General features: G+C 41.8%; 1 protein-coding gene across 7 annotated transcripts in view; it reads right to left on the bottom strand.

Annotated features, from left to right (window-relative positions):
- The window catches only part of FHIT (fragile histidine triad diadenosine triphosphatase), a 616279-nt gene that overhangs the window by 130920 nt on the left and 459734 nt on the right, over positions 1-25625 (bottom strand). For all 7 annotated transcript variants that reach the window (XM_054076607.1, XM_054076605.1, XM_054076606.1 and 4 more), the window contains 2 exons: positions 20693-20838; positions 19567-19596 (listed from right to left, as the gene is read on the bottom strand). In XM_054076607.1, the coding sequence (XP_053932582.1) occupies positions 19567-19596; positions 20693-20838 (176 nt within the window). The remainder of the gene's footprint in view (positions 1-19566; positions 19597-20692; positions 20839-25625) is intronic.

Below are 25625 nucleotides of genomic sequence, written 5' to 3'. Positions count from 1 at the left end.
GGAGACCTTATTGCTCTCTACAACTCCCTGAAAGGAGGTTGTGGAGAGGAGGGAGCTGGGCTCTTCTCCCAGGTGACTGAGGACAGGACAAGGGGGAATGGCCTCAAGCTGCGCCAGGGGAGGGTCAGCCTGGACATCAAGAAAAAAAGTTTTCCACTGAAAGGGTCATTGGGCAGTGGCAGAGGCTGCGCAGGGAGGGGGTGGAGTCACCATCCCTGGAGGTATTTGAGAGACACGTGGATGAGATGCTCAGAGACATATTTTAGCGGTTGATAGGAATGGTTGGACTCAATGATCCTGGAGGTCTTTTCTAACCTATTCTGTGGTTAGGTTCACACCTGATTCTGTGATTCCGTTCATTGTGTCTTCAGCCTCCTCCCTCCCCTGTTTCCTGGCATCTGCCACCCACACAAATCCCTGTTCTGCTTGCAGCAGGTGGGGCAGTCCTCTTTCTTTGTTAGGTTTGGGTTTTTTTGACTTTAGTACCATAGAACAAAGGACTCAGCTCTGCTTACCTGCTAGAAACAAAGATGATTTGCTTTTACCCCTCTTCCACATCAAGCCCCAGCCACACACAGAGGGACCAGGACACCGGTGCAAAGACATAGTGGAGCCATGAGGCTCGTGGTACCTACACAGATAAAATTTCCTTCCAGTCTGCAGGAGACACAGTTTTTAAAACCAGCAGGAGACATGAGACTGCCCACACTGACCTCCGTTTTACGGCACATTACATTTCTCCTGACTGCCGTTCCACTGAGATCCACAGGCTCAGGCCAAGCAGCTGACTTTGCAGGATCAGGGCTAACCTCTCCCATCCCACAGGAAGTAATAACAAGAAAAAGAAACTTAGAATAAAATGAAAAGGAAATAATTTCCTGGCATTCTCGCCTTAGCTGTTATCAATGCATATTGCATTTCACTTCATCTTCTATACAACTCTGAGCATATTCAGCACCTCTGATGGAAATCAGCATGGTAGAACAACAACAAACATACCCAGGGCTCTTCAGCCCTCTTGGCTGTATCATTTCTATTTATCTGTTGTCTGCGTAAGCCCTTTTATTATAAACTCTTTCTTGAGGCTAAACATTAATGAGAGATATTGCAAACTCAAAGCTCAAGATTTCCGCAAGCTCAATAGAATTTATAATCATTGCAAACACTTTCTATATAAAAAGCTAATATTTTTAATCTTTTTTTCTTTTTGAATTAAAAGTCTCTTTCATATTTGATGTATTAACTGTATTAGCATTTGTTCTCCACGGATATCAGATCTTGATTAAAATTATTTGCATGTTAATGCTTATTAGTACATCCAATTGGATGTGAACAATAAATAGAAAAAAAAGTGTAAAGTGCAAAACACTTCACATTCTATATTTCTAGAGAAGGATGGAAAGCTGTAATTGCCAATGACTATAGCCAAGCCTATAACAACTGGAGTGAAAACTAAGGTGATATTAGTATGAAAACCATAATGGCAGTTAGAGGGTTAGAGTCGTTCATTAAATTTGGCTGGAAAACAGAAAAAATTTAGTTTCTTTACATTTCCTCAGATACAGCATTTTTGAGTAATGTAAGCAGTTAAATAATGTTGTCCCCATGGTCCTCTTTCATTCTCTCAATGTACTTCAGCTGTTCTGCAAGGCACACGGGAACACCACAGCCCCGGAGCTGGAGAGTCGGGGCTGAGCCCGGCTTGGCCATGGCCGGAAAACTGAACTGGTGAGCGTGGGGTGCGATTGCACAAACCAGGCACCTCTGCTCACACTGCGGCTCCTTGCCTTTTTGGTGCATCGGATCTGTTGTCTCATGGCTACTTTTATACCAGGATCACTGTGGTGACACTGAGGGTTTGGCACGTTTGGAGTTTTTTTTTTTTATTTGGCTGGTTTTGCTTGTCTTTTTTTAAAAAGAAAAAAGATTACTTGGGGCGAAGTTAAAGACATAGCAGTTATAGGAGAGCCTCTCCTTTTCTCTCAGTTTTGCTCTTCAGGGTTGCTATCTCCACGCTCTCACGGGTTCCCTTCTCCTCTTTCCAGCCAAGAAGCCCCCATCCCGCTGGCCACCACCTTAGCAGGAGGAGGGAGAGCGCCCAGGAGCAGGACCAGGCTGGGCTCTCTCACCACTCTGTCACCTCTCATTCTCAGTGAAGTTATCAGTCCTCTGGGACAAAACCTGTGTCCCCATGCACAGCCTCAGGCAAGAGCGGTGGCTCTGGATCCCACAGCATTTTGGGGAGCAGCTGGTGTAGGGGAACAGAACACCCCACGTCCACTCCACAGTGACACGCTCCCAGATGCCAGGGCTTGGGTTTGTTCCCCATGGGAAAGGGTAATCCCTGCTTAGGATAAAAGGATTATCCCCTGCTGACTGTTCAAATAAAAACTGCTATGAGAGAGTAAACATCCATTTGGGCAGCCAACCACTGTGACTCGGGCTCCAGTTCTTGAGGGCACTAAACTCTCTTAGCACAGTCCTGTTCCAACAGCTCTTCAGTCCAAAGTAAGACTTGACCCAAATAAAATCTTGGCCTGAAGGCAGGAGTACCAGCCAAGCAATGCACACTAACACCTACGCTACGACAAGATAACCTCTTCTTTGTCTGTGAAAACTGGGTTTAATTGCAGTTTCATTCATGATAATGACCTACATAATTTTCAATAATTGGATGCAATTTATCTTTTCTTAATGGAAAAAACTGAAATTAGCAAAAAGATAGGATACTGGAAAATGCTTCATTTGAAACCTCTTCATTAATTATCAGGATGTCTAAACACAACATAGAACAAGAATCCAACTGATGATTTTTCTCATTCTTCTGTAAAATTTACTGTAACAATCTACATAACCCCCCAGCATCTAGTTCTAGGAGGTCTGTGTATTATTTGGGTACCATTAGCTCCACTTCTGAAGTAAGTAACAACTCCACATATACTTTCTTGAACAGGTATCACAGCCACCCATGTAAATGTGAATGTACACTCTGAACTCATTAAATGAAGATGTTTAGGACTTACTGACATTATAAATCGCTCGGATCTTCCTAGAATTTTAAGTAGGCTTTGTAGCAACCACAGAACCCTTTAAATCCTTATTTTAAAATTAATTAATTATAATTCACATCATGTTCCTCATAACTAGCTCTGACATCAGTGTTTGATGGATGAAACAAAACAAGCCGGACTTTGAAAAGACTGGTATTCCCGTTATATCCTTGCAGATGACAATGATTAATAAAACCCAGTGTTACACACTATATTTACCAAGTCTCATTTTACATTTGTCAACTTACTAAATTACTTTGACATATCTCCAGTTTATGTTCTATTACTGAAGAATAACTACACAACAGATGGCAGCGTGTTTGCATAACAAATTTTTTTTCGGCAGGTCAATCTACAAGGTGGTTATAGGGATTGATATAGATTGGTAAGCATGGGGATTTTTTTTTAGCAATATCAATCAGTCAGTCAACGTAGTAATTTCTATACTGCAAAGGACAGGTTTAGCCAAACTATATTATTACGGACAATTCTTTAAAAAGCAAGGTTGTAGTACCAAGGACTACGACTGGAGTAGAGCCAGTCTATGGAAAACGACATTTCCAGATAGAATTGTTTTTCAAAGAGGGACTTCAAGCCTTTGAATCTTCCAAATATATTAACAAAGAATGGCAATGAAACCATATTTGAATTCATTCGGCATATAATTAAATATCTACAGCTACATCTATTGCATTTTTCAGCAATAAGCAACAGATAATTACAGACTATGTCATGTCAAGTGAAAATAATATCTTGCAAATAATGAAACCATTCTATAGGAAAGCTATACTGCTCTGACAGCCATGTTATTTATTTATTAAAAACCAAAAGAAAATCTGAGATAAAACCCAAACCCCTTGATTCCTGGAGTACAGCCAAAGATATTCGAATGGAAAGTTACATTTTCTGCTTACACTGCAGAATCAAACTTCTCAAGTCTCACAGGAATGACTTTGGTTGTCTTACCTCAGCCACTATTCTGCAATGCTACATAACATGATGGTACTGATTAACAAATCAGAACAGTTTGATCCTGCATTAAGACAGAATGACTGTAGAGTGGAGAATTAGTCAACTTGCAGCTCAGGATGCCTGGCTTCAATTCCCAGTGCCGCCCTTCTGCTGTTGCCTGGCTCCGGACAAGTGACTGCAACTATTTGCATTTCAGTAATTAGGATGGTGATTCATTCTCTGACATCGAAGAATATAGAGCATTCTATCAAAGTGAGACACAGACGTTACTTACAATTGACATACATTTTAAGTGATTATTTCTTATTTATCTGTTTGTAAGAACTAATAAGTAGCATTCCAATTGATTTTCAGCTGAATAGACATCTAATATTAATGCCTTTCTGTCAAAGACTTAAAATGAAATAATAGTTAAGGAGTTAACAAAACATTATCATTGTTCCAAGGAACAATATAAAAAAATTTGATTAATTAGTGTATTTTTTAAAAAGAACATCTCTTTCAGCATCCTTCTCCAATGTGTGGCTGCCATCGGGGAGGGCAGGGAACAGCTGTTTTCCATAAGAAATTCTAGCTTGTCTCTGTGGGTGAGTATTTCTATTTGTGATCTACCCTGCTTAGTGCCAGACCACTAATTTTTAGTAATGCAGGCTCTGTCTTTGAGGCACAAAAAGGGTGAAGTGGTGTAATAATTTGGAGGTTGAAAATTCACTGCTTGATGCCTCCTGTAGTAAATTTGACCCTGGAATATTAAGAGGTGTTAAATAAATTGGACAAAGAGGTGTTTGGGGAGTAAAAGTGCCAGACACACTGCCATGAATGAGCAATTAGATGTTCAGGAACCAGCTTATCACAAATTACATGCCTACAATATCTATTACTGTAATGACCTTGAGAGTTGACTCATATTCTCCCTTAACCTAATGAGCATGCTGAGTATAATCAATTACGTCTGCAATTAAAATTATAATTTGTCTAACAAACTCTTCTTCACTTTCAGACATTTTTTAACAAAGCCTGTTACATATTGGTAAAGGATAAATATTAATTTTTTGTTGTGTTCTCATTTTTTTACTTACTCTGTGGCTGATTTATTTAATCATATTACCTCTCTCCATTACTTTTGAAGTTTTCAGCAAAATTTAGTTAAGTTTCAATCCTGAATGTCATTGGATAATTAGAACATTTAACAGCAATTTATCATTTCCCCATAGGCTTTGCAACCTGTCTTTACCTGCCTATTGAAATTTGTTTGCACATTCCACTAACAGTTACTGCAAATAACCTGCCTTTCCCTTCTAAACACACCAATCCTGTTGTACTGGAGTGACCAGAAGATATTCTGCTGAACAGAGCCGACATCTGTTTGCCAGACTGGACCTCCTGAGGTCAGGTCAACCCAATGTAAGCAAAACACAGCCCTGACCATTAAGGAACGGGATGTCATTCATTGCAATCTGCTGCTAATTAGACAGTCAACCGGGCAGGCAACTACAGAACAACTTTTTTTGCTTAAGTACGCAGGTGTTCAAACAACACTTAGAAAGATTCATATAGAAATTCAACATGTGAATCATAAAATGGAAAGAACTGGATGAAAGGTTTAAAAATGGGTCCATGCATTTTGTGTAATGAACAGGCAAAGGGAACCCTTCCAGTCCTCAGGGTTCTCAGGCCCTGGCACAGCTGCTCAGGGAGGTGGTTGAGTCCCCATCCCTGCAGGGGTTTAAAAGATAGATAGATGAAGTGCTCAGGGATATGGTTTAGCAGTGGACAGGTATGGCTGGACTCAATGATCTCAAAGATCTTTTCCAACCTTGGGATTCTATGAAAAGACAACCTTGGCTCTTCTAGTGCACAACTGGTTCAAGTCCCCAGAGTGCAGGATAGTTGTGCTGTGCTGGGAGAGCGCTGAGTGGAGCCATGGATCTCTAACAGAGATGGGATGGATCGCTCCTCTCTGCCAGGGCCATTCCTGGGCATGCAGCCAGTGAACAGCACCCACTGGTGTACTCTGTCCAAGGCAATACTTTCTACTTAAACTCAGTGCTAGCTGAGCCCCAGCAAACTGGCTCAGCAATAGCGTGTTCCCAGCACAACGGCAAATGCATGCACACCCAGGGCTGTACAGATGGAGTAGGGACTGGTGCAGGCTCCTGCACAGGCAGGCTCAAAGCCGTCCACATGGAATCATACAACCACCAGGTTGGAAAAGACCTCTTAGATCATTGAGTCCAACCATTCCTACCTGCCACTAAACCATGTCCATGAGCACCTCGTCTACCTGTCCCTTAAACACCTCCAGGAAAGGTGACTCAACCCCCTCCCTGGGCAGCCTCTGCCAGTGCCCAATGACCGTTTCCATGAAAAGTTTTTTCCTGATGTCCAGTCTGACCCTCCCCTGGCGCAGCTTGAGGCCATTCCCCCTTGTCCTGTCCCCTGTCACTTGGGAGAAGAGCCCAGCTCCCTCCTCTCCACCACCTCCTTTCAGGTAGTTGTAGAGAGCAATAAGGTCTCCCCTCAGCCTCCTCTTCTCCAGGCTAAACAACCCCAGCTCTCTCAGCCGCTCCTCGTAACCCTTGTTCTCCAGCCCCTCACCAGCTTCGTTGCTCTTCTCTGGACACGCTCCAGAGCCTCAACATCCTTCTTGGGGTGAGGGGCCAGAACTGAACACAGTACTCAAGGTGCGGTCTCACCAGTGCCGAGTCCAGAGGGAGAATCATCTCCCTGGTCCTGCTGGTCACACCATTTCTGATACAAGCCAAGATGTCATTGGCCTTCTTGGCCCCCTGGGCACACTGCTGGCTCATGTTCAATCAACACTGCCAGGTCCTTCTCCAAGCAGCTCTCCAGCCACTCTTCCCCCAGTCTGTAGCACTGCACAGGGTTGTGGTGCCCCAAGTGCAGGACCCAGCATCTGGCCTTGAACAAGCAGTGTGTCTCCCTGCTTCAACCTGCTGCCAGACAAGCTCAGCCAATGCAAGAAAAAACACTGTTCCAGCTGCTAATGAACAATATCACCACTCGTCCTGCAATCTGCTGTTAATTACAGAGCCAGCCAGGTCAACACCACCTGAGCCACAGATGGTGTCCGGGCATTGCTGGGGCACGGTGCTCTGCTGAGGAATTGCACCCAAGGAGTTTTCCCACCCAGGACAACACATTCTGGCACGCAGCATTTGCCGTGCAGAAGGCAAGTAGCTGCAAGACTCATTTCCTGCTCCCATGATCTGCTCTTAAAACTCGCAATTCAGCAAAATCATGTCAAACTGAAGAGCTTTATTTGTATACTTTCCTTCTCCAACACACCTTCCCAAGACCATCAGATACGTAACGCTTTTCATGAAATCTTGATGTCTACCTCAGAAATGAGGAATGATGAAGCAGTGGTTAATAAGAAATGAAATAAGTTTCCTACAGAAATGAGTTTTGTATCCTCTGGATTTTGGATCTTTGTTACATCCCACCCCTGGGTGGGCCTGGAGGATGGCTGAGTTATGTGGAATACAGCTAAAAGCACAGGAAGAGTAGTAAAAACACCCCTTTGAGTACAGAAATACCCATGAGTCACCTCTCTCGATATGCTACAGATAACAAACAAACTTCCCTATATTTTGTATTTATTTTTGTCAACAACATCTAATCAAAGTTCATTTTTTCAGACACTCAATAGTTACACTATATTAGATTACATGGAAAATTAAATCATAAATCCATGTAACTGGGCCCTGCCTCTGTTGCTCCAAAACACAACTTTGCCCTCTTGAGCAACTCATTTAATTCTAAGAGCTGAAGCTTCCAAACTAGTTATGGATCTGATCATTTAATAACGTGAAACAAGTAATTGTGTGGGAGAAAATATATTATTTAATTAGGCCTCACTAGTAATCAATACCAATCCAGTAATTTGTTAATTTGCATATCCCTTATTTTTTACATATGTCCACAAATTCTGTTATTTTTTTTTTTTAAATTTATGAACTGTCTACCTTCACTAGGCAAAAGGAGGTGCTCGAACTGTAGATATTATACAGAACAAATTATTGAGCAGCAGGACGGCATGCATGCTCTATAGAACTGACTGCAGGACAAAATTTAACACCGAAAACAAGCAAAAGAAATAAACGAAGAGGGCCTGTTCGCCCCAGGACGCATGCATAATTCTCATTAATGTTAATGAAAGATACTAAATGTATGTGTGCTGAGGGGAGTTTATTAGAACCTAATAAATTCTGGGATTTTTTCTTTAGGTTTTTTTTTCACTTGATAGTTACTCTGACACAGAACTTCAGGTGAAGTAGCGGATATTTAAAGAAATCCCGAGGAGGATCCAGAGGAGGCTACAAGGATGATCCAAGGGCTGCAGCACCTCCCATATGAGGACAGGCTGAGAGAGTTGGGGTTGTTCAGCCTGGAGAAGAGAAGGCTCCGAGGAGACCTTCTAGTGACCTTCCAGTACCTGAAGGGGCTACAAGAAAGCTGGAGAGGGACTGTTCACAAAGGCTTGTGGGGATAGGATGAGGGGTAATGGGGATAAACTGGAGAGGGGCAGATTTAGACTGGACAGAAGGAGGAATTTCTTCACCATGAGAGTGGTGAGGCCCTGGCCCGGGTTGTCCAGGGAAGCTGTGGCTGCCCCATCCCTGGAGGGGTTCAAGGCCAGGTTGGATGGGCCTTGGGCAGCCTGAGCCAGTGGGAGGTGTCCCTGCCCATGGCAGGGGGATTGGAACCGAATGGGCTTTGAGGTCCCTTCCAACCCAAACTATTCTGTGATTCTGTGATTCCTTGGGTAAACCAAAACTATTCTATGATTCTATGAAAAAAATAAAACCACCATATGAAATTATGCCTCATCTCAAAATGTTATTTTGCATTTGAATTGCTAGATTTACACATATCAGTAATAACTGTAGGTTTAAATATAAAACTATTCAAAACTCAAAGAGTTGCTTACAGAAGTAGGGCCAAAAATGTTCGTACAGAACTGGATAAAGCTCAATTGATTGTGTCCCCATATTTTCACAAGTGAACTGAACCATTTACACTAGTGAAAAATCCAGCCCCAGACACCAGGGCTGTTCTGCTTACATGGGACTCAGAGTCAGCTTACAGATTCATATTCTGCTAGATCATAATTCTAAATGTAACCCAGCGCGGCCTCACCAAAAGGACACAATTGAAAGAATTCAGAGATGACTCATTTGCAGAAAAAACCTCTCTGTTACATACAGCGTGAACTGATCTGCTCCTCAGTCCGGGCAGACCAACCACCTCCTGATTATAATCCTCCTCCAGCTGAGGTCTGCTGGAAGACTGGGTGAGAGCACATCTCAGTATTATTGTCTTTCCTATACCTTTTCAATGCAGAACAAATAGAGCTCAATCAGAGATCCATCAAAAAAAAAAAAAAATAACCAACCCAAACAAATTAAAAAAACCCTCAGAAAAATCAGAAAAATAAAGTCCTACCTCTTGGCATTATCTTTACTTCAAATACTAAAATCTACACTTGAAATCAGACAGAAATTCAGCATTCATAAAATCAGATAGAGGAGTTCAGCATTTCAGACGTTAACATCTTTACAAGGAAGATCAAGACAATCATTCACACGAGCACTTTCCATCTGGTCTGGTTTATTTCCTTCCAGCCCCTCACAGAGAGAATTTGGATCAGCGATGCCAGACAGAGAACATGAAATGAAGATTTTCAAAGTAGCAATGAAGGAGGTAGCTCACAGAAAGGATAAATGAAAGAGAAAAGAAAATGGTTTGATTTTTTTTCAGAGATAATAAGCTAGGAGATTACCAAAGGAGAAACCATTTTCCTCCTTCAAAAGACCTGAGCAATCTAGCAAACACAGGATGTCTTTCGAATCTTCTGCCTATACCACCGGGCACTCATGTCCCCTGCTCCTGGGAGCAGAGCCTTGCTTTGAAGTGCTACAGGGCAGGATTTATTTAGAGGAGATGTGTGCACGGATACTTAGCGCTGGTCCCCTCCTGTGGGTACATGCAGAAACAAGTTTGTTCTGACTGCATCTGTCCTTCCCAGTCCAGGAGCAGAGGCAGCCTCTTAGCTCAGCCCTGAGTCCACGCTAACAAATCATAGAATCACAGAACAGTTTGGGTTGGAAGGGACCTCAAAGCCCATCCAATTCCAACCCTCTGCGATAGGCAGGGACACCTCCCACTGGATCAGGTTGCTCAAAGCCCCATCCAACCTGGCCTTGAACCCCTCCAGGGATGGGGCAGCCACCACCACTCTGGGCAACCTGGGCCAGGGCCGCACCACTCTCACAGTGAAACATTTCTTCCCAGTATCTAACACCCGTCCAGGCACACATAACCCTAACAGGTTTCATCCATGATGAAAACCAAACTAATTTCTCAGGGTTCACAAGGGCATGCTGCTCACTCTCCCTGGGACTACCACAGCGCAGACCCTGTCCACACCCCGCACGCAGCCGAGCCCCAGGGCATGAGAGAAGGGATGGGCAAGAGAAAAGCTCTGGAAGGAAGCAAGACATGGTACAAAATTAAAACTCAGAGAACAACAAAACGTGACGCGTACAGGTGAGCCCACCTGGCACAGCCAGGGCAGAGCAGTGCCCGCGCCCCAACGCCGCCTCTAACAGACTGAGCTATGATTGACCCCAGCGCCTCCATCTGCTCAACAGAACAGGAATAACGGCTTGGCTCTTCTTTAAATCACTTCAGCACAACCATTTGGTTGGTAAATCGAATTACCAAGCAAGGGAGAGCTCCCGAGGAGGACTGAGGCATCTCAGATTCCAGAAAAAGACAGTCTGTAACAAAAGAGAGAAATGTGCATGGAGACCTAATGATAAAAAAGAAGGCGTCAGGATGAATTTTACTCAGCTGGCTAATTATTACAGGTGAATTTTCCTCTCTGAAAGTGAACAGTTTATCTCCAAAGTAGGCTACTGTTAGAGCAGAGAATCTAAGCTTCTCTCCTCAAATATTCTGCTTGTAATTACACTGTCCCCTTAACTGAGATGAGAGATGAATTTGATTTTCCACAATTTAAGTCAATTGCGGCATCATTCCTAGAAATTTGAAATATCAATTTATAAAAAGAAATTTAAAAATACACAGAATTATTTACAGAATTCACTATTTGGGAGTTGCAATTTAATTTTTTTCCTTCAAAACCAAGATGCTGTAAAACATTTATGCAGTGCGAGAAAATCATGAGCAGCAGCAGCTTATTCAGAGAGAGAATAACTTATTTTAAAAAAATCTTAATCCTGCCTGGCAATTTATCTACTAGTCAAGCAGGGAATTTCTCTCCAGAAATGGCCTGACAGTCGTGCTGCAATGCATCCACAGAGGATGATTTCTTTTATGTAATCCAAAACTGAGAAGAAAAGCTGATTTTACCAGCTAACTGCCTCTAGTTAAGTAAGAATCAGGCTTTGTTTCATGATGATTCCTTTCTCTTTTTAAAGACACATCTCTTAATATTTGGTACGTGGATGTGCGTGCAATCTGCCTGGACACCCCAGCATTCAGGTTTCTGCAGAAGGGGCTCGGAGTGGCTCTCTGGGGACTGCTACACCTCACCTGCCTCAGAATGCCCCACAGTGGCAGAGCGATGCTCAAAAGCTGCCACCGACACAGCAAGCCAGATAACGATGCCATGGAGCCAGAGGGCTCCGAACTCAACAGCGAAGGAGACGCTGCCTTGTGGGGTCACCCTGTGAGCAGCATCGCGTAGGCAGCGGGTTTTACTCCCATTGCTACAAGCAAGTGAAAGGAAAACACAAATGGGGAGCACCACACAAAAGGTGTGCTGGCATCCATCGCTTCTCCTTCAGCCTGAGAACCTGCCATTCCAGCAGCATGGCCATGGCCAGCCAGTGCGGGCTCTCCCTGCCACCAGCCCAACGAGGAGCAGCCGTTTGATACCGCTCCCAGAGTCTGGGTTTGAAAGGTGTACTTCAAATTCTTCCAAACCGCAGCTTAGCTTTACAGAAGGACACTCTGCAGGAATGCTTTTGCCGAAAGGTCACCAAGCAGCATCCAGGAGGGATGGGGAGTGAAAATGAGGCTTGAGAGAGCCTTAATTCCTTAATGTGGAGGAAGCTCTTGGTTTGTCCAGGCTGGCTTGCAACAAGCATGATGCAAAAAAACACTGCAGTATCCAGAATGCTTGACTTTTCTTTTTCAAACTGTAAAAATATTACATACTCTTCACGCTGTCATCCTGTTTGGACCTTGCTGAGCAAGTTTCATTCTATTATTTTAACCTTAGTTTTCCATTTCTAAATCATTTCAAGCAGAGGCTTTTTTTTTCTCTAAAATACAGGCTAAAGTGGTACTGCCAGAACAGACTAAAACGCACGTATTTCAGATGGACTCAGAATTACAGGACAGCATAACCACCTCCTCTTTCCTGCGATAAAGGAACACAGGGCTGGGAAAGACCATCACTCTCTAGCTATAACATGCAAAAACATTACATATGCTCTTTTCCGCTTGGCATTTTTAAGCAACAAACTCACACTGTGCAGGCTCTCGGTGGAGCCGCAGGGACAACTTTAAGCAGACAGCTTTTTCATTTTCAGAAGGAGAGGTGACTTGAAGGGAAGAAAAAATATGGAGCCAACTTAACATTTTCTTTATTACTGCATTGATAAGGCAGCCAAGGCTCTAGTAAATGGGTTCTCTTTGTCTGGCTGAAACTGGGTCATCAACCTGAGCAAAGCATTGCGATTCCAACGCTTCCCTGGGAGATTTGGGGTGTCCCAGCACCCAGCTGGCAACTGAGACGTCAACGTTGAACACAGATCAGTTGACTGAAAATACCTTTGGGCACCCAATAAACTCAACCACAAAGCCGCATCAGTGTGGGTAAAAAGCCTGCTTAGTGAAGGTACAGCTGGCATGAAGAAAAGGTGGCGGGTTTGCACGTGACCCTTTGACACCTCTTCTAATCTGTGTCAGCACAGGAATAATTTTATGGCGGATCTTTGGAGGAAGCAGAAGCAGCAACTGGTAGGTAAGAACACAAAAGACAAATGCGCAAAATTGCACAAGGCCAGAGCACTGGCACACAATATTCTGTTATAAAACATTACATTAATTTTTAGAGGTAGTCAGAAACCTATTAAACTGAAATCTAGCTTTGCACCACTTGCTTAATAAACAATTTTCACCTACTACAAAACACAGAACAGCATCAGGTTACACATCGGAATTAAAGGGGAATGCTTCTACACGTTCCTTGGCGAGTTACATTCCAGTTCAAAGCAATGTTTTGTAACATAACAAAAAGCAAGCATTCCTTGTTAAATGAAGAGGTTGATAAGATACAACTTTGATAAAGAAAATGGAACGGATGAGATCGAGTTTGGAAAGAAATTCACACACTAACTACACAAAAATTAATCAGCTATCCTTGACTGTGCTATTAATGATTTTAGACCTTATGCATCATTTGGGATTTCTGGACTTTTTGCATTTCCTGTACAACTGCACATTTGCAGGACCTGTACTTGAGTGGCATTTGATCGATTGCATATGCTCCGAGACAGAGGACAAGTTCAATGCAAAACATATTGCTGTAACATGGGAAACAAAGAATTGATACTTTCTAATTAAAACATAAGATTTTTGATCCTAATCCCACTCATTGTGGGCAAATGAAGAGCAGTATGTAGAGCAATTAATGGATTTCTCAATACCTCTCCCCTCAGAGGTCTTTTTTTTTTTGCCACAGAATGCCAATTCAGTAGAACAGAAAGCATTTCCTCACCTCATGCATGTGCAAGTACCTTTGCAGGTGTACACCCATCAACTGCAGCTTAGCTCCTACCCGTGGACCTCTGGGAGAAGAAGGGGCCAGTAGCCAGCGCCTGCAGTCTTGCTGCCGAAGGGAATAGCCAGGTGTTGGATGGGGCCAACAGAGCTGTAGGGCTTTTAGGGTCTGTACAATAAAGCAATTTAAACAAGAATTTGAGCCCACTGTCTTATTATAGTTTAATTTAGGCAGCGTCAATAACTCTGACCAGCTGTGGGGGTGTTTTTGGAATTAAACTACCTAAAGAGAATATCCATCTAAGAAATCCATATGGCAGGAAAGAAGCGTAGAATTGCTAGCATGGAATAGCAAAGTCTTCCTTCTCATTACCATTCTTCAACTTATACTTTTTGACATTTCTTTTACTTTCCTCATTTGTAGTTCCAACATTCTTAATCCTGTTTTGTTTTAGTTGTTTTCCCTTACACTCCAGTCCATACAGACTACTCTGTGTTTGTCCAGGGACAGGGAATGATGTTACTTTCTGAGACAGGGGCACAGCACATCATGACATTCATTACTGGAAATTCAGAATCATCCAGATTCAGACCAGCCATAATTCACTGCTAAAGAGAATCTTTGAAAAATTTCTGTCCCCATCCCTTCAGGGAACTTCACAACCCGATATTTCTAGATCAGACTTCATTATCCAGGTCATCATTTCAATTTATCAGTGCCTTGGAGCCTTTGGTATTCTCAGCTAGGATGGTGTCATGTCCATCAATCACCAGGCTGTTTCCACATTCCCAATTTTCTTTCATCTCTTTCAGTCTTCAAGTCTCTATAACTTTACATGGGTGTATGCTGGACACAGACACCCCTAACTTTTGCCAACTATTACTATTTTTTAAGTACAGGAACGCATCTGTACAAATTAAGGGGCACATTAATATTTGTGTTAAGGGAGGGTTTACAGATGCACCAGTGTGAACAAAAAGCAATGTGATGTTTTTCCTATAGACTTTATAGTCAATAGGACTATAAAGTTCAATCAAAACAGAAACATTATGTGTAATGAATAGGCATAAGGACCTGACAAAGCACAGCAGAAACTGGTACTCTAGGGCTATACCCACTAACTGCATCACCAAAAGCACGGGTCTGGCCATGGGGCTGAAAGGAGAATCGGAACCATACAAGGCAGATTTTGAAAAGGGACTTGAAAGAAAAGGCAAAGATTATTATTGAGAGCAAGTAGAAAACAATCAGCTAGCAAAAGGCTTTAGCAGAGGGGGGCAAACTATCAGATGTCTCAGCTGCCTCCACAAATCTGTAAGGGGCAGCGATAATCCTAGCTTCAAAAACACACACCACTGACAGCCCACTCAAACCATCCCAGTCTCAGCACAGCACTGAAATGCAGAGGATGTTCAGAACAGACACAGCAGCCCTGGGACTACTGAACTGCTGCACCAATTATCTGTCTGCATTATACATATTCTCCAACCAAAGAGACTGCTGCATTTCATCAAATCATTTTCGGATACTCAGAAACTTTGAAGAGACTCACGGTTCTTAAGAGAAAAGCAAACGAGACCATTTGTTCACATGTCTCAGTACAATTTGGTTTTCAAAAACTTGTCTGCAGGGAAAGCAGGCTGTGGCATCAAAAGTACTGCAGCTAGTGAATTTAATCCTTCTGATGCAATCACTCTGCAATGTGATCTGATTAAATTTAAAGACTCAGATTTGAAGTCCAGTACTGCAGGTCCACAGACAAGCAGACAAATAGCAGTCTGCTGTGGGCTTAACTAAACCCTGGGCTCCACAGTCCAGGTTAAGATTTCCAAAGAATGCAAGCCAGGTGGATTGGTTTAACAGCATTAAAAAAAAATCTGGGAATGAAAAACATGCACATCAAAAAATAATGGTGAGACAATCTTCTCAGTGTAAAGTAATTAGTGGAACATGTGATGTATAAAATAAATTTCTGCACATATAACCACACTGCCACCATCAGCCTTGCTTTCTCATTTATTTAGGTGAACTTGTAACTGGCAAACAGGCACTTATTCATGGATAACAGTAGAGGTGCTGAGCTACTGGAGACTTTGACACTGCTGCAAAATAGAGCGTGTTCATATGTGTTTGTGCAATGGACACTTGCTGTGCGATATTATCTTGTCTCTACAGATAAATTAGTTGCATCATGCTCCTGTCAGCTTGATTTGTTTAGCCTTTGCAGTGTACAGAGCACATGGAGTTTCCTGTGATTGAATCGCACATAAAAGGTAAACCTGAGAGTTTATTCTACACTATGCTATACATCCACCAAGGCAGCTAAAGCATTTGCCGACTTGATGTTGAAAAGAAGGCTATAAAACATACCAGGGAAATCTTGAAACGTCACTCACTTGACATAGCAATAAGAGCTCCACATTTAGATGCAGAGCTGATTTCCCTGATCCATGAAATTGTCTGGATATTTAAGGCATTCTCAAACAGAACTGGCATGAAACTCATCCTCCGTTCCCGGCAAAAGGACACCATGGGGTTTGTGTTCTCCAAGAAAAACAGAGCTCAAAACTGCAGAGATGATTATACTTTAAAAGAGGACCTAAACACAATTTCCTTCCATTTTCAACTAAGAAGAAATAAGTACTCAGAATGTCTTTAATGGAAGATCATTATGTTACTGCCACACTGCTCGGCAATACTCATGTTCTCTATTGCCTGTTAGTACAAGAACCTCTCACAATAAAACACAAAGCGATCGACTCTGTGACCACCTTTGGAGAGGGACATTTTGTGATCACTTTTGGAGAGGTGACAGGTCTGGAAGATACAGAAATTGTGGACAGCTATGGAAAAGATTATGAAGAAATACACTGGGACATGGTTCAGAATTCCTCAGCAAATGTATATTTTCAGCTGCTAAAGGGTAGGAAAAGATCCATCTAGACTTAACAAAGTTCTGGTGAACTGAGGGTCAGCTATGAGTATAATTTCTTCCCATGACCCATCCAATGCAAACACACTGACTGCCATAATGGAGGAATTGGAAAGGACCATAACCTTCCCTACGACACTGTCCCACAGGCTCTAGTAGCTTAAATTCAAAGAAGAGCGGTATCCACGAGCAACAGATTACGGCAACAAGAGAGCTCCACAATAGATGACAAACAGCTTCCCATTAGGTAACTGGGAGGGTTTCAGTCCAAGAGGCACCACTGAAGCATCCTGATGTTGCAATGCATGACACATTCAACTGAAACCACCACAATGAACATGTAACACCAGCACACAATCTTACCAGCTATTTCTGTCCAAAAATACAGTGAAAGGGTAATCCGCTTTGAGCCTGGTGCATGCATTGCACGTACAATTTTCAGCATCACCATAGGAAAGAAAGACCTGAGACTCATACTCAAACTGAGGTCCAAGATTTTCCTTGGACATGGATTACCATCCCTTCCTGTTGATTAAAAAAAAAAAAAAAAAAGAGAATTTACTAATTTTTTTTTCAGGTAAAATTTCTCAGTCAGTTTTTGTCTTCACCTAGGCCGACAGCTCTTCCCATTTTGTAGTAAAGCTTTGCATCGCCCCATTTAAAAGCCAGTACTCTTCCCCTGCTTCCTGTAATTCTTCTCCTATACAGCACACAAAGAAGACTATATTTATGCAGGTATACAGAACCATACAAAATACGAATGGAAAGGACTCTTGAAGTCATCTGGTATGTGACCCCATTCAGTACAAGACCAGCTACATACAAATAACTCCTGACATACGCTCACCTACCCTATTAAAATAGACTCCACAAACTCCCTTGCACAGTTCTTATGATGCTTTGATACTCTCACCATTAGAATGTTTTTCTAATCTTTAGTCTGCTCTAGAAATTTTAATTAGAAGTTCCCTTAGAGGAACACCGGATTATTGCACATTTTTATATATGAAGAAAACCACATACAGAAACACACAACACATTGAATTTAAGGTTTCTAAGTTCTTTGTAGATTGCACGGGTGGTTTTTCAAACTTTCTGATTCAAAAGTTTAAATGGAACCAGCTATTTACGTATCCACCCTACTATTGTTTTTAAAGAAAATCTTGATCACACTACTTTCTTCCCCAAATCAAGTTTTGAAAGCTCTAAGTTCTCTGAAGAAAGTAGTTGTTGGCACTTTTGGATGATAAACATCCCAAAGTGATGATGATAAATTACAGCGCTGTCCAATGATGCAGAAAAATAGAGAAACGCAAACTGCTAACCTCTGATTTATGAATACACACTCTTTATTAGAGTCTAGGGGTTCACAGCTGTAAGAGCAGGTCATTTGCATCTCACTGCTTATTAAAAGTGTGAGAAGGAATCACAAAGGGTGGCTACCATTTTGCAAAGTATTGGATAGATTAACACAATGCTTTCTGTCTCCAGTACAAATACAAAATGCTGAAGAGTTTCTTGCCTTTTTAAGGCCTACATTGGCATTTGTTGCTGTTCACAAGCACAGAAGAATGGAGTCTTTACATCATCCATGACAGCAAATTTTCTCACTTTTTAGTATAATAATATTACTATAAATCTTTCCTTTACACAGAAAAAAACCCATGTCCAAGATAGAGAAATCTTGTGATCTGCTTGCCAAAACATGTTGATGTCATTGAGAAAATTTACTTTGGAAAATGTCTCACCTGAGACTTTCACCTACGACCAGGCATTCCCAGCGAAACCCACCCAACGCACTCTAAGTCACAAGCCAAGGAATCTGTTTTGTAGCAGTACTAAGTAAATTGTACTACATTCCTTCACCACTCCTCAGCTTCCCAAAGCTCGGGGATTCTGTCATCTTTCCGTATTTCTTCCTATTATCCCTCTGCTAAACATTAAAAGCAGGCAAGAAAAATGAGTAGGGGAAATAAGGTCAATGCAGCACACTGAAGACAAGTAAAACATTTCTATATGCCATCAGTCGGTTGTTACAGTTATCTTAATCAACCCATGCAGCTTCTTTGCGATATCTAATTTGATTTTACGAAGTGCTAACCCATAGCCATATTTGACTTTCCTTTGATTCCGAATGTAAAAAATAGCCTTTATCTAATGCTCAGGCATATAATCTAAGTACACACACATTTGCATTTGCATTATGAGGCAGTGAAACATGGCTGGAGAGCCATCTTGGATGTTATCTATGTTATTACTCAAGTGGAGAGCATAATCATAAATCCTTCTCTTCCCCTCCACCCCCTCGCCCTTTTTTTCAGAACTACACTTAAAATCTGTTTTTAAGCTTCACTGGCTCCATTACATTTGAACTTCAGTACCAAGAATGGGATATAAAAATGTGGGAAGAAAGCACAGACAAAAGGTATATTTTCATAAAATGATTCAGTTTAACTGTTCCTATAATTAGCTACAACTCATTAGGCAATAAAATACAAACAGATTATGAAGGGAAGGGCAATATTTTCTCCATAAAACAAACAAAAAACTTAAACAGATGCCTCTTTTCTAAGGCTTTCCATGCATAAATATACCCAGCAGCTTAGAAAAGATATTTTCATGACTGATATTTTTTGTCTAGATAGAAAACCCATAAATATTACCCCATGCAATTTCAGTAACTTGTATTTACAGCTCTATCGTATACTTGGGGTTTTTTTTGATCAAGGATAAAATAACAATACAGCGACAGTCTGCAGAGGACTAGCTTTGATCTTTTATTAGTTCTTCTAATTGTTTCTTAATTTGTATTCTGCATCATAAGCACTCACCTTCACTGTCTGTCCAGCTTCGGGGCCGTCCTGCAAGGAAAGGGAGATCTTTCAGGTTAGAGGAACTAACAAGAATCACACAATCAGAAGTCTTACCGAATAATCATCTACATCTAAATTCACTGTATGTCAATCCATCATGTTTTCTTGGGGATCACTCAATACAAAAGTTTTGGACAAGGTGCCTTACATATTAGGCCATGGCAAAGTGAGAAACTACCTCAGACCACAAAAAAGACAGTTGTTATTTGTCATTCTTTCAGATCATATTTTTTAATAGCTAGCAACACATTCTGATCCTTCAGACACCTGAGTGGGGATTTAATCAAAGGACGCTTGCTAAAATTCTTATTCTACTGAAATGGGCTTAGTCTCCTGATTTGCCTTAAACAGGTCATTTTGGGTATAAAAACACCAACAGGAAGAACTGACAGGTTGATAACACCTGAACATGGCTGCATCTCTCTGCCTGCACATAAACAGCTGTGTGCAGGAGTTACCTGCTGCACAGGGAGACGCGGCTGCCTGCTCTAGGCCCACCCTGCAAACGCTGCTTTGGAGGAAGAGTGATAGGATGTGGGGCAATGGGTATAAACTGGAGAGGGGCAGATTTAGACTGGACACAAGGAGGAATTTCTTCACCATGAGAGTGGTGAGGCCCTGGCCCAGGTTGCCCAGGGAAGCTGTGGCTGCCCCATCCCTGGAGGGGTTCAAGGCCAGGTTGGATGGGCCTTGGGCAGCCTGAGCCAGTGGGAGGTGTCCCTGCCCGTGGCAGGGGGTGGAACTGGGTGGGCTTTACAGTCCCTTCCAACCCAAACTATTCGACTGTTTTATTTGCTGCAATACTCACAAACAAGCCCTGCGTTTGGGAGCATTCACAGGCTTTTACCGAAGCCTGGCAGTTATTAATTATCCACATTTTTCTGCTAGTTTGGCTCTGAGTTTTTTTTTCCAGTGGCAAATCTGGCAGACTGCAGTGCAGTTATTGTGCTTCTGCTTTTTATTATTCCTTTGCATTTATTGCCCCTGAAAGTTTGAATGTCCTCTTGTCATTGGACTAGAGAAGAAGGTTGAAAGCTTGATAAAACAAACTATTAAACCTCTTTTAGTTGACTGGTTTACAAACCTGAATGGAAATGGTGAGCGAGGTGCCGCAGAAGTGCTTCTCCACCACGTTGCCAACCCTTTGGGCCACACAAAATAAATCAGCCACTTCCTCAGGACGCAGGTCACGGAAACGCTCCACTGGCCGCAGAGGACAAACAAGGACATCTGAAGTTGGTTTTGTCAAGGCACAAACAGAAGTCTGAGTGGTCCAGAAAGAAAAGTCTCTCAGTCCCTAGCCTTTTTCTGATGACTTTTGAGTTGCCTAAAATCCTCCTCTCCAAGGATTACAGCAAAAGAAAATAAACCATAAGGCTAAATACTGGGAATCATGTGATACATTGATCAGAAGAAGCCTCCTCAAACCCCACAGATAGAGTCAAAAGGACTATAATAAGGTTCATATGTGACTACTGAGATGTCTAAAGGAAAATAAAGTGTTCACAGACTCAAAGTTACCATTTTGACAAAGAGATGTTCGTATTTAACACCTTTGAAAGTCAGGGATTAAAAATGAGGGAAAGCCAAAGGAACTCAAGATGGGTTTGAGCATGTGACCCAAGATAGCAGTTTTACAACGCTTTTCCACACATGTGGTACATATTATATTCTTGAAATTCTTAATCTTACACCTCTAATTTTAGGTACCTAAATGTGAGAAAAGCTGATGCTATGCTGATAATATCAGGACATGTGTTTCTACGATATATTAATTACCATTCACAAGGCATGCACACCTGTTAGAAATATCATAAGTTTTTAGAAATTCATTAAGTTAATTAAGACTATTCCCTTTTAAGCGTGGTGCTCACAGCACTGCAAATAGATTTTATCCTACCTTGGTGACTGTGCTCCACAAGCCACTGAAATGAAGCTATAAAGTGAACAGTGGAAGTACACAGATGTTATTCATACTCATCTGATCTTCTGGGTTCACAGAGATTAATAAATGTTTTAACTCCTCACTTGAAAATAAATTCTGTAACATTATTAATAGGGTCCAAAATTCTTAGCAGAGTCTCAGTCGTGTAAATCCAACAAGGAAGCACTTGGGACTGGATTTCCATTTCCATTCCCTGCAGACAGGATTTTTTTTCTGACTTACAGTATTGTGTTTGCAGAATAAAGACCTTAAATTCACCTTTAACATCACTTGAACTTTCATGACCAAAGGCTATGAAAATTAAACATTTTTTCAGTACTAAAACGAGTGTTCAAAGGACTATTTGAAGACAATTAAGTTCCATGCAATTGCATTACAGTCATTTTTATTTTTACTGCATCTTGAAGCCTGCAGGTATTCAGGAACATTCTATGTATTACAGGAAGGGTAACTAGGAGATGCTTTGCAGTTAACAGGTTCACACAAAGGTTACATCAACCTGATTTTCAAGAACTGCATGAGATGTTTGAAATAAAGAAGGATTAATACATGCAAAAGACCATTTATTTCCATAAACAATATATTTACATTCACCAAATTTATTGTAGGAATCACATTTATAATTCAGATTGGATGAAAAAACAGATCTATTCTAGAAGCAAAGAAGAAGGGGGCAGGTTTTGATCATTTTTCAGAGTCCAGATGAGGACAGACAAGATTTTAATGTATATTTGCTGAAGAAGGAGCAGATTTTTCAAGCAAGCTCTGCAGCTAGCAGCTCCCAACAGCACAGGAAAGGCCTGGCCCTGGCTGCGGGTGCTAATCTGCTTTGAAAATCTGTCCCTCTTTCTTTTTTTTTTTTTTTTTTCCTCTTTAATACAGCATCAGCTATGCCACCACTGTTCTCTTTTTCTCTTTTTATAACTTATGGTATCAAAATACAAGAAAGGAGAAATATGTATTTAGAAAGCAGGTGCTTGGAAACAAACCAATCCTGGACGAGGACAAAAAGCCCAGTTTTGTGGGTTTTTAGTTCTAAAATGCTGTGCCTCTTGGCAAGCTGCTGGGCATAATAAAGCTCCTGTAATTTATTTGTGCCTTCCCAGCACACTGTACAAAGCACCTTCATAAAGGATGCTGTTGGCTGAACTTAGGGCTCAAGGGAAGAGCTGGAAACTTGCTTGGCAGATCTGATTTCCATACCAGGAATAAAAAAACTAATTAATTTTACTCATAAAAAGGGAAGTCCATGTCAACAGTAAAATAGGAAAAAGGACATTCGCTTAATCTGAGTTCATTCTTCAAAAGGAGAAGGGAAGCTTTTACCCTTAGGGCATCTGATACTTAAGTAGATAATTATCCTTCTTCTGCAGCACTGCTTTATTATCATGGGTCAACGAACCATTTACAAATGAAGAATTTCCCCTCGCTTACCTCTAGCAAAACTGCTGCTTACATTAAGGCAAGTTTCCTTTCCTCCTTTAGCATTTTTCCCAGCAGCTTCTCGCTCTCTCAGGCTCACACACACCTCAGCAGCAACTGCTTGTTCTCTGCATAGCCCAGGGCCACAGCCACAAGGATGAATTTTTGCATTAATCAGGGTTTCTACCACCTTATATTAACACTGCACTACCCGTCAGCGTAACGCATCATGAAAAACATGGGCTAAATTCTGCTTGCGAGAGCCTTTGTTTCCACAGCAGAGAGCAGAGGGAGAAGAGTGCAGGCTGAGTGTTTGGTTTCTCATCTGAATTCCATCACTAATCCGCTCTGCCACTTGGGCAAGTTGTCTCTGTACCTGGCTCTCTCTCTTCCCCTTCTACACTTTATCTGTCTTATCTGCTTAGACAGCACCTGCCAGCGGATGCAATGGATGTTTTCATAGGAAGCTGTGAGGCTCCCCCACTCCTACGGGGCCACAAAGCGCTCGTGCAATAGAGTGATGCGCCCATGAACCATGTCATTCTGCAAAAAGGATTTTCACTTCCTCCTTACGTTACTGAGGTTCATTTACAACTCAAACTAGATTTTAACCATATTTCTGTCTTTGAATGTGATAAATAATTCAAAAGCACAATCACACACTGGAGCATCTTTACTGAACTTCCCATCATTTCAAAATAATTCTACAAAGAATAATGATAGAAATTCTGAATCAGAGCTAAATTAACTTCAGAATGTAATTAGGACAACATTCAAGTTATATTTAACTGTGAATACATAAAAAGGCAAATGCTAGAATGAATTCATGGATTTGAGGTCATTAAGGAAACTACCATCCACTGCAACTTTAAATCACAGGTTTTTCTAAATACATTTTTTAACACTAGGATAGTTTTTAACTTCATATCATGGTCAGACTCTAATCTGTCTAAATGCTCTATTCATCTCAAAATTCTTCCTAAGTTTAAAATCAGAAGAAATATTCATTGCTTTCTGCAATTACCCACTGCAAACACTGATACAAACTTCTGATGTGCTTCAGGTGACTGTATGTGAGTCAAAGTGAGCCTGCGCTGATGCCTACGTGCAACTACTCCTTAGACAGAAGCATCTACTGCCATCTGAGATGCCTTGGGGCATCCAGCTGCCACTTCAGAAGGACAGGAGCCTCCCATATGCCCTGTGTCATTTCTGCCAGCCAAGTGGGAAGCCCGAGTCATCTCAGGGGATGTGAAACGGTAGGAGGTGCCTACATTTGGGCAGGAGCCCTCACCTATAGAGCAGCTCGGCAGGGCGAGGGGCTGATACCCAGCAGGCACGCCGCGCATCTGAAGACAGCATTCTGCCTTCGGAAAGTCTGAACTTTGTTTCCTTTCTCTAAGCACCATAATTAATAATTTTGTGATTTCTTCATTCATTCTAAACTGCTACTGACTGATGACGTTTCTATTTTTAAGCTTTGATGCACAGCTGTTATTTCCTTCGAATTCTCTGAGTCAGTTCACATCATTAGGGTATGTGCAATTTAATACATCAACTTCTCTCTTATGAGGAGTGGAAAACTTTTACACCTTATTACAATCTGTGATTCCATGTTCCAAATCTCTAGATGTTGCAGGACACTTTTCCCTGATACCTAATAAGAATACAAATCAATATGCACACCCTCACGCACACCAAAAGCTCCACTAAAGATGTATTAAACAATTAGGAATGTCAGTATTTCCCAAGGACTACCAGTATATAGACTAAAACTCCAGGTGGATTAGTGGAAGTGCATAACCATAAAGCAGCAGTAAAACAACAGTGGATCAGACTCATTACGCTCACACTGATCTAAAAGCCAAGGATGACCTATGATTTCAACAAAATCACTTGTCCTTATATATTGGGCACAGCAACCCACTGCCTGCACAACCTTGAGCAGGTTGTTTAATGCACCAAAGCCCACAAGCCTCCTCCGTAATTCAAATTAACAGCCTCTGCCTGTTGGTCTATTAACACTGTAACCTGTTCGGAAAAGCTCAGACGAGTGGCCAAGGAAGCACGGTTCAACAAGTTTCTAGACAACAGCAGAGCAAGGATGCTGAAGCGCACATGCCAGCTCTCAGCCCTCAACAGTCAAGGTTGCACACATTTCTGTAAATCTCTTTCATGCTCTCATTGACTTTTGAGACCATAATAACAGCAGCCCTTTAGAGACTGGTGTTCAGAGACATTTACTGCAATGTGGTTCCACAATGGGCACCCCTGGACACTGTCAAAGCTATGCAGTTGTGCCAAGCACAAGTATGAATTCCCCAAAACACCTAAGCAATTAGGGATAAGCTCACACTGGACATGACTGGTCACTAGCAAAGAGTGATTACTTGTTAACTGCATAATGACTTAAATTGATCTCATAGAGAGGGCACAGATTCTACAAGAAAAGCAAAACACATGGCCAACATTTGCACGCTGACCACTTCAAATGCAATTTTCTCCCCATTAACAAACGCAGCATGGAGGCTGAAATTCAGAGGCACAGTAGCAATATTTATTTGCTTTATCTGAATCTTGACTCTGAGGCCTAAATTATTACAGTTCCGTATCTAAGGATCTACGTTAGGCTCCGTGTTCCCTTCAACAG

The sequence above is a fragment of the Cuculus canorus genome, chromosome 11, assembly GCF_017976375.1.
Source record: "Cuculus canorus isolate bCucCan1 chromosome 11, bCucCan1.pri, whole genome shotgun sequence".
Lineage (NCBI taxonomy): Eukaryota > Metazoa > Chordata > Aves > Cuculiformes > Cuculidae > Cuculus > Cuculus canorus.
The sequence above is the reverse complement of the archived record's forward strand: the minus strand, read 5'-3'. Positions and strand labels throughout refer to the sequence as shown.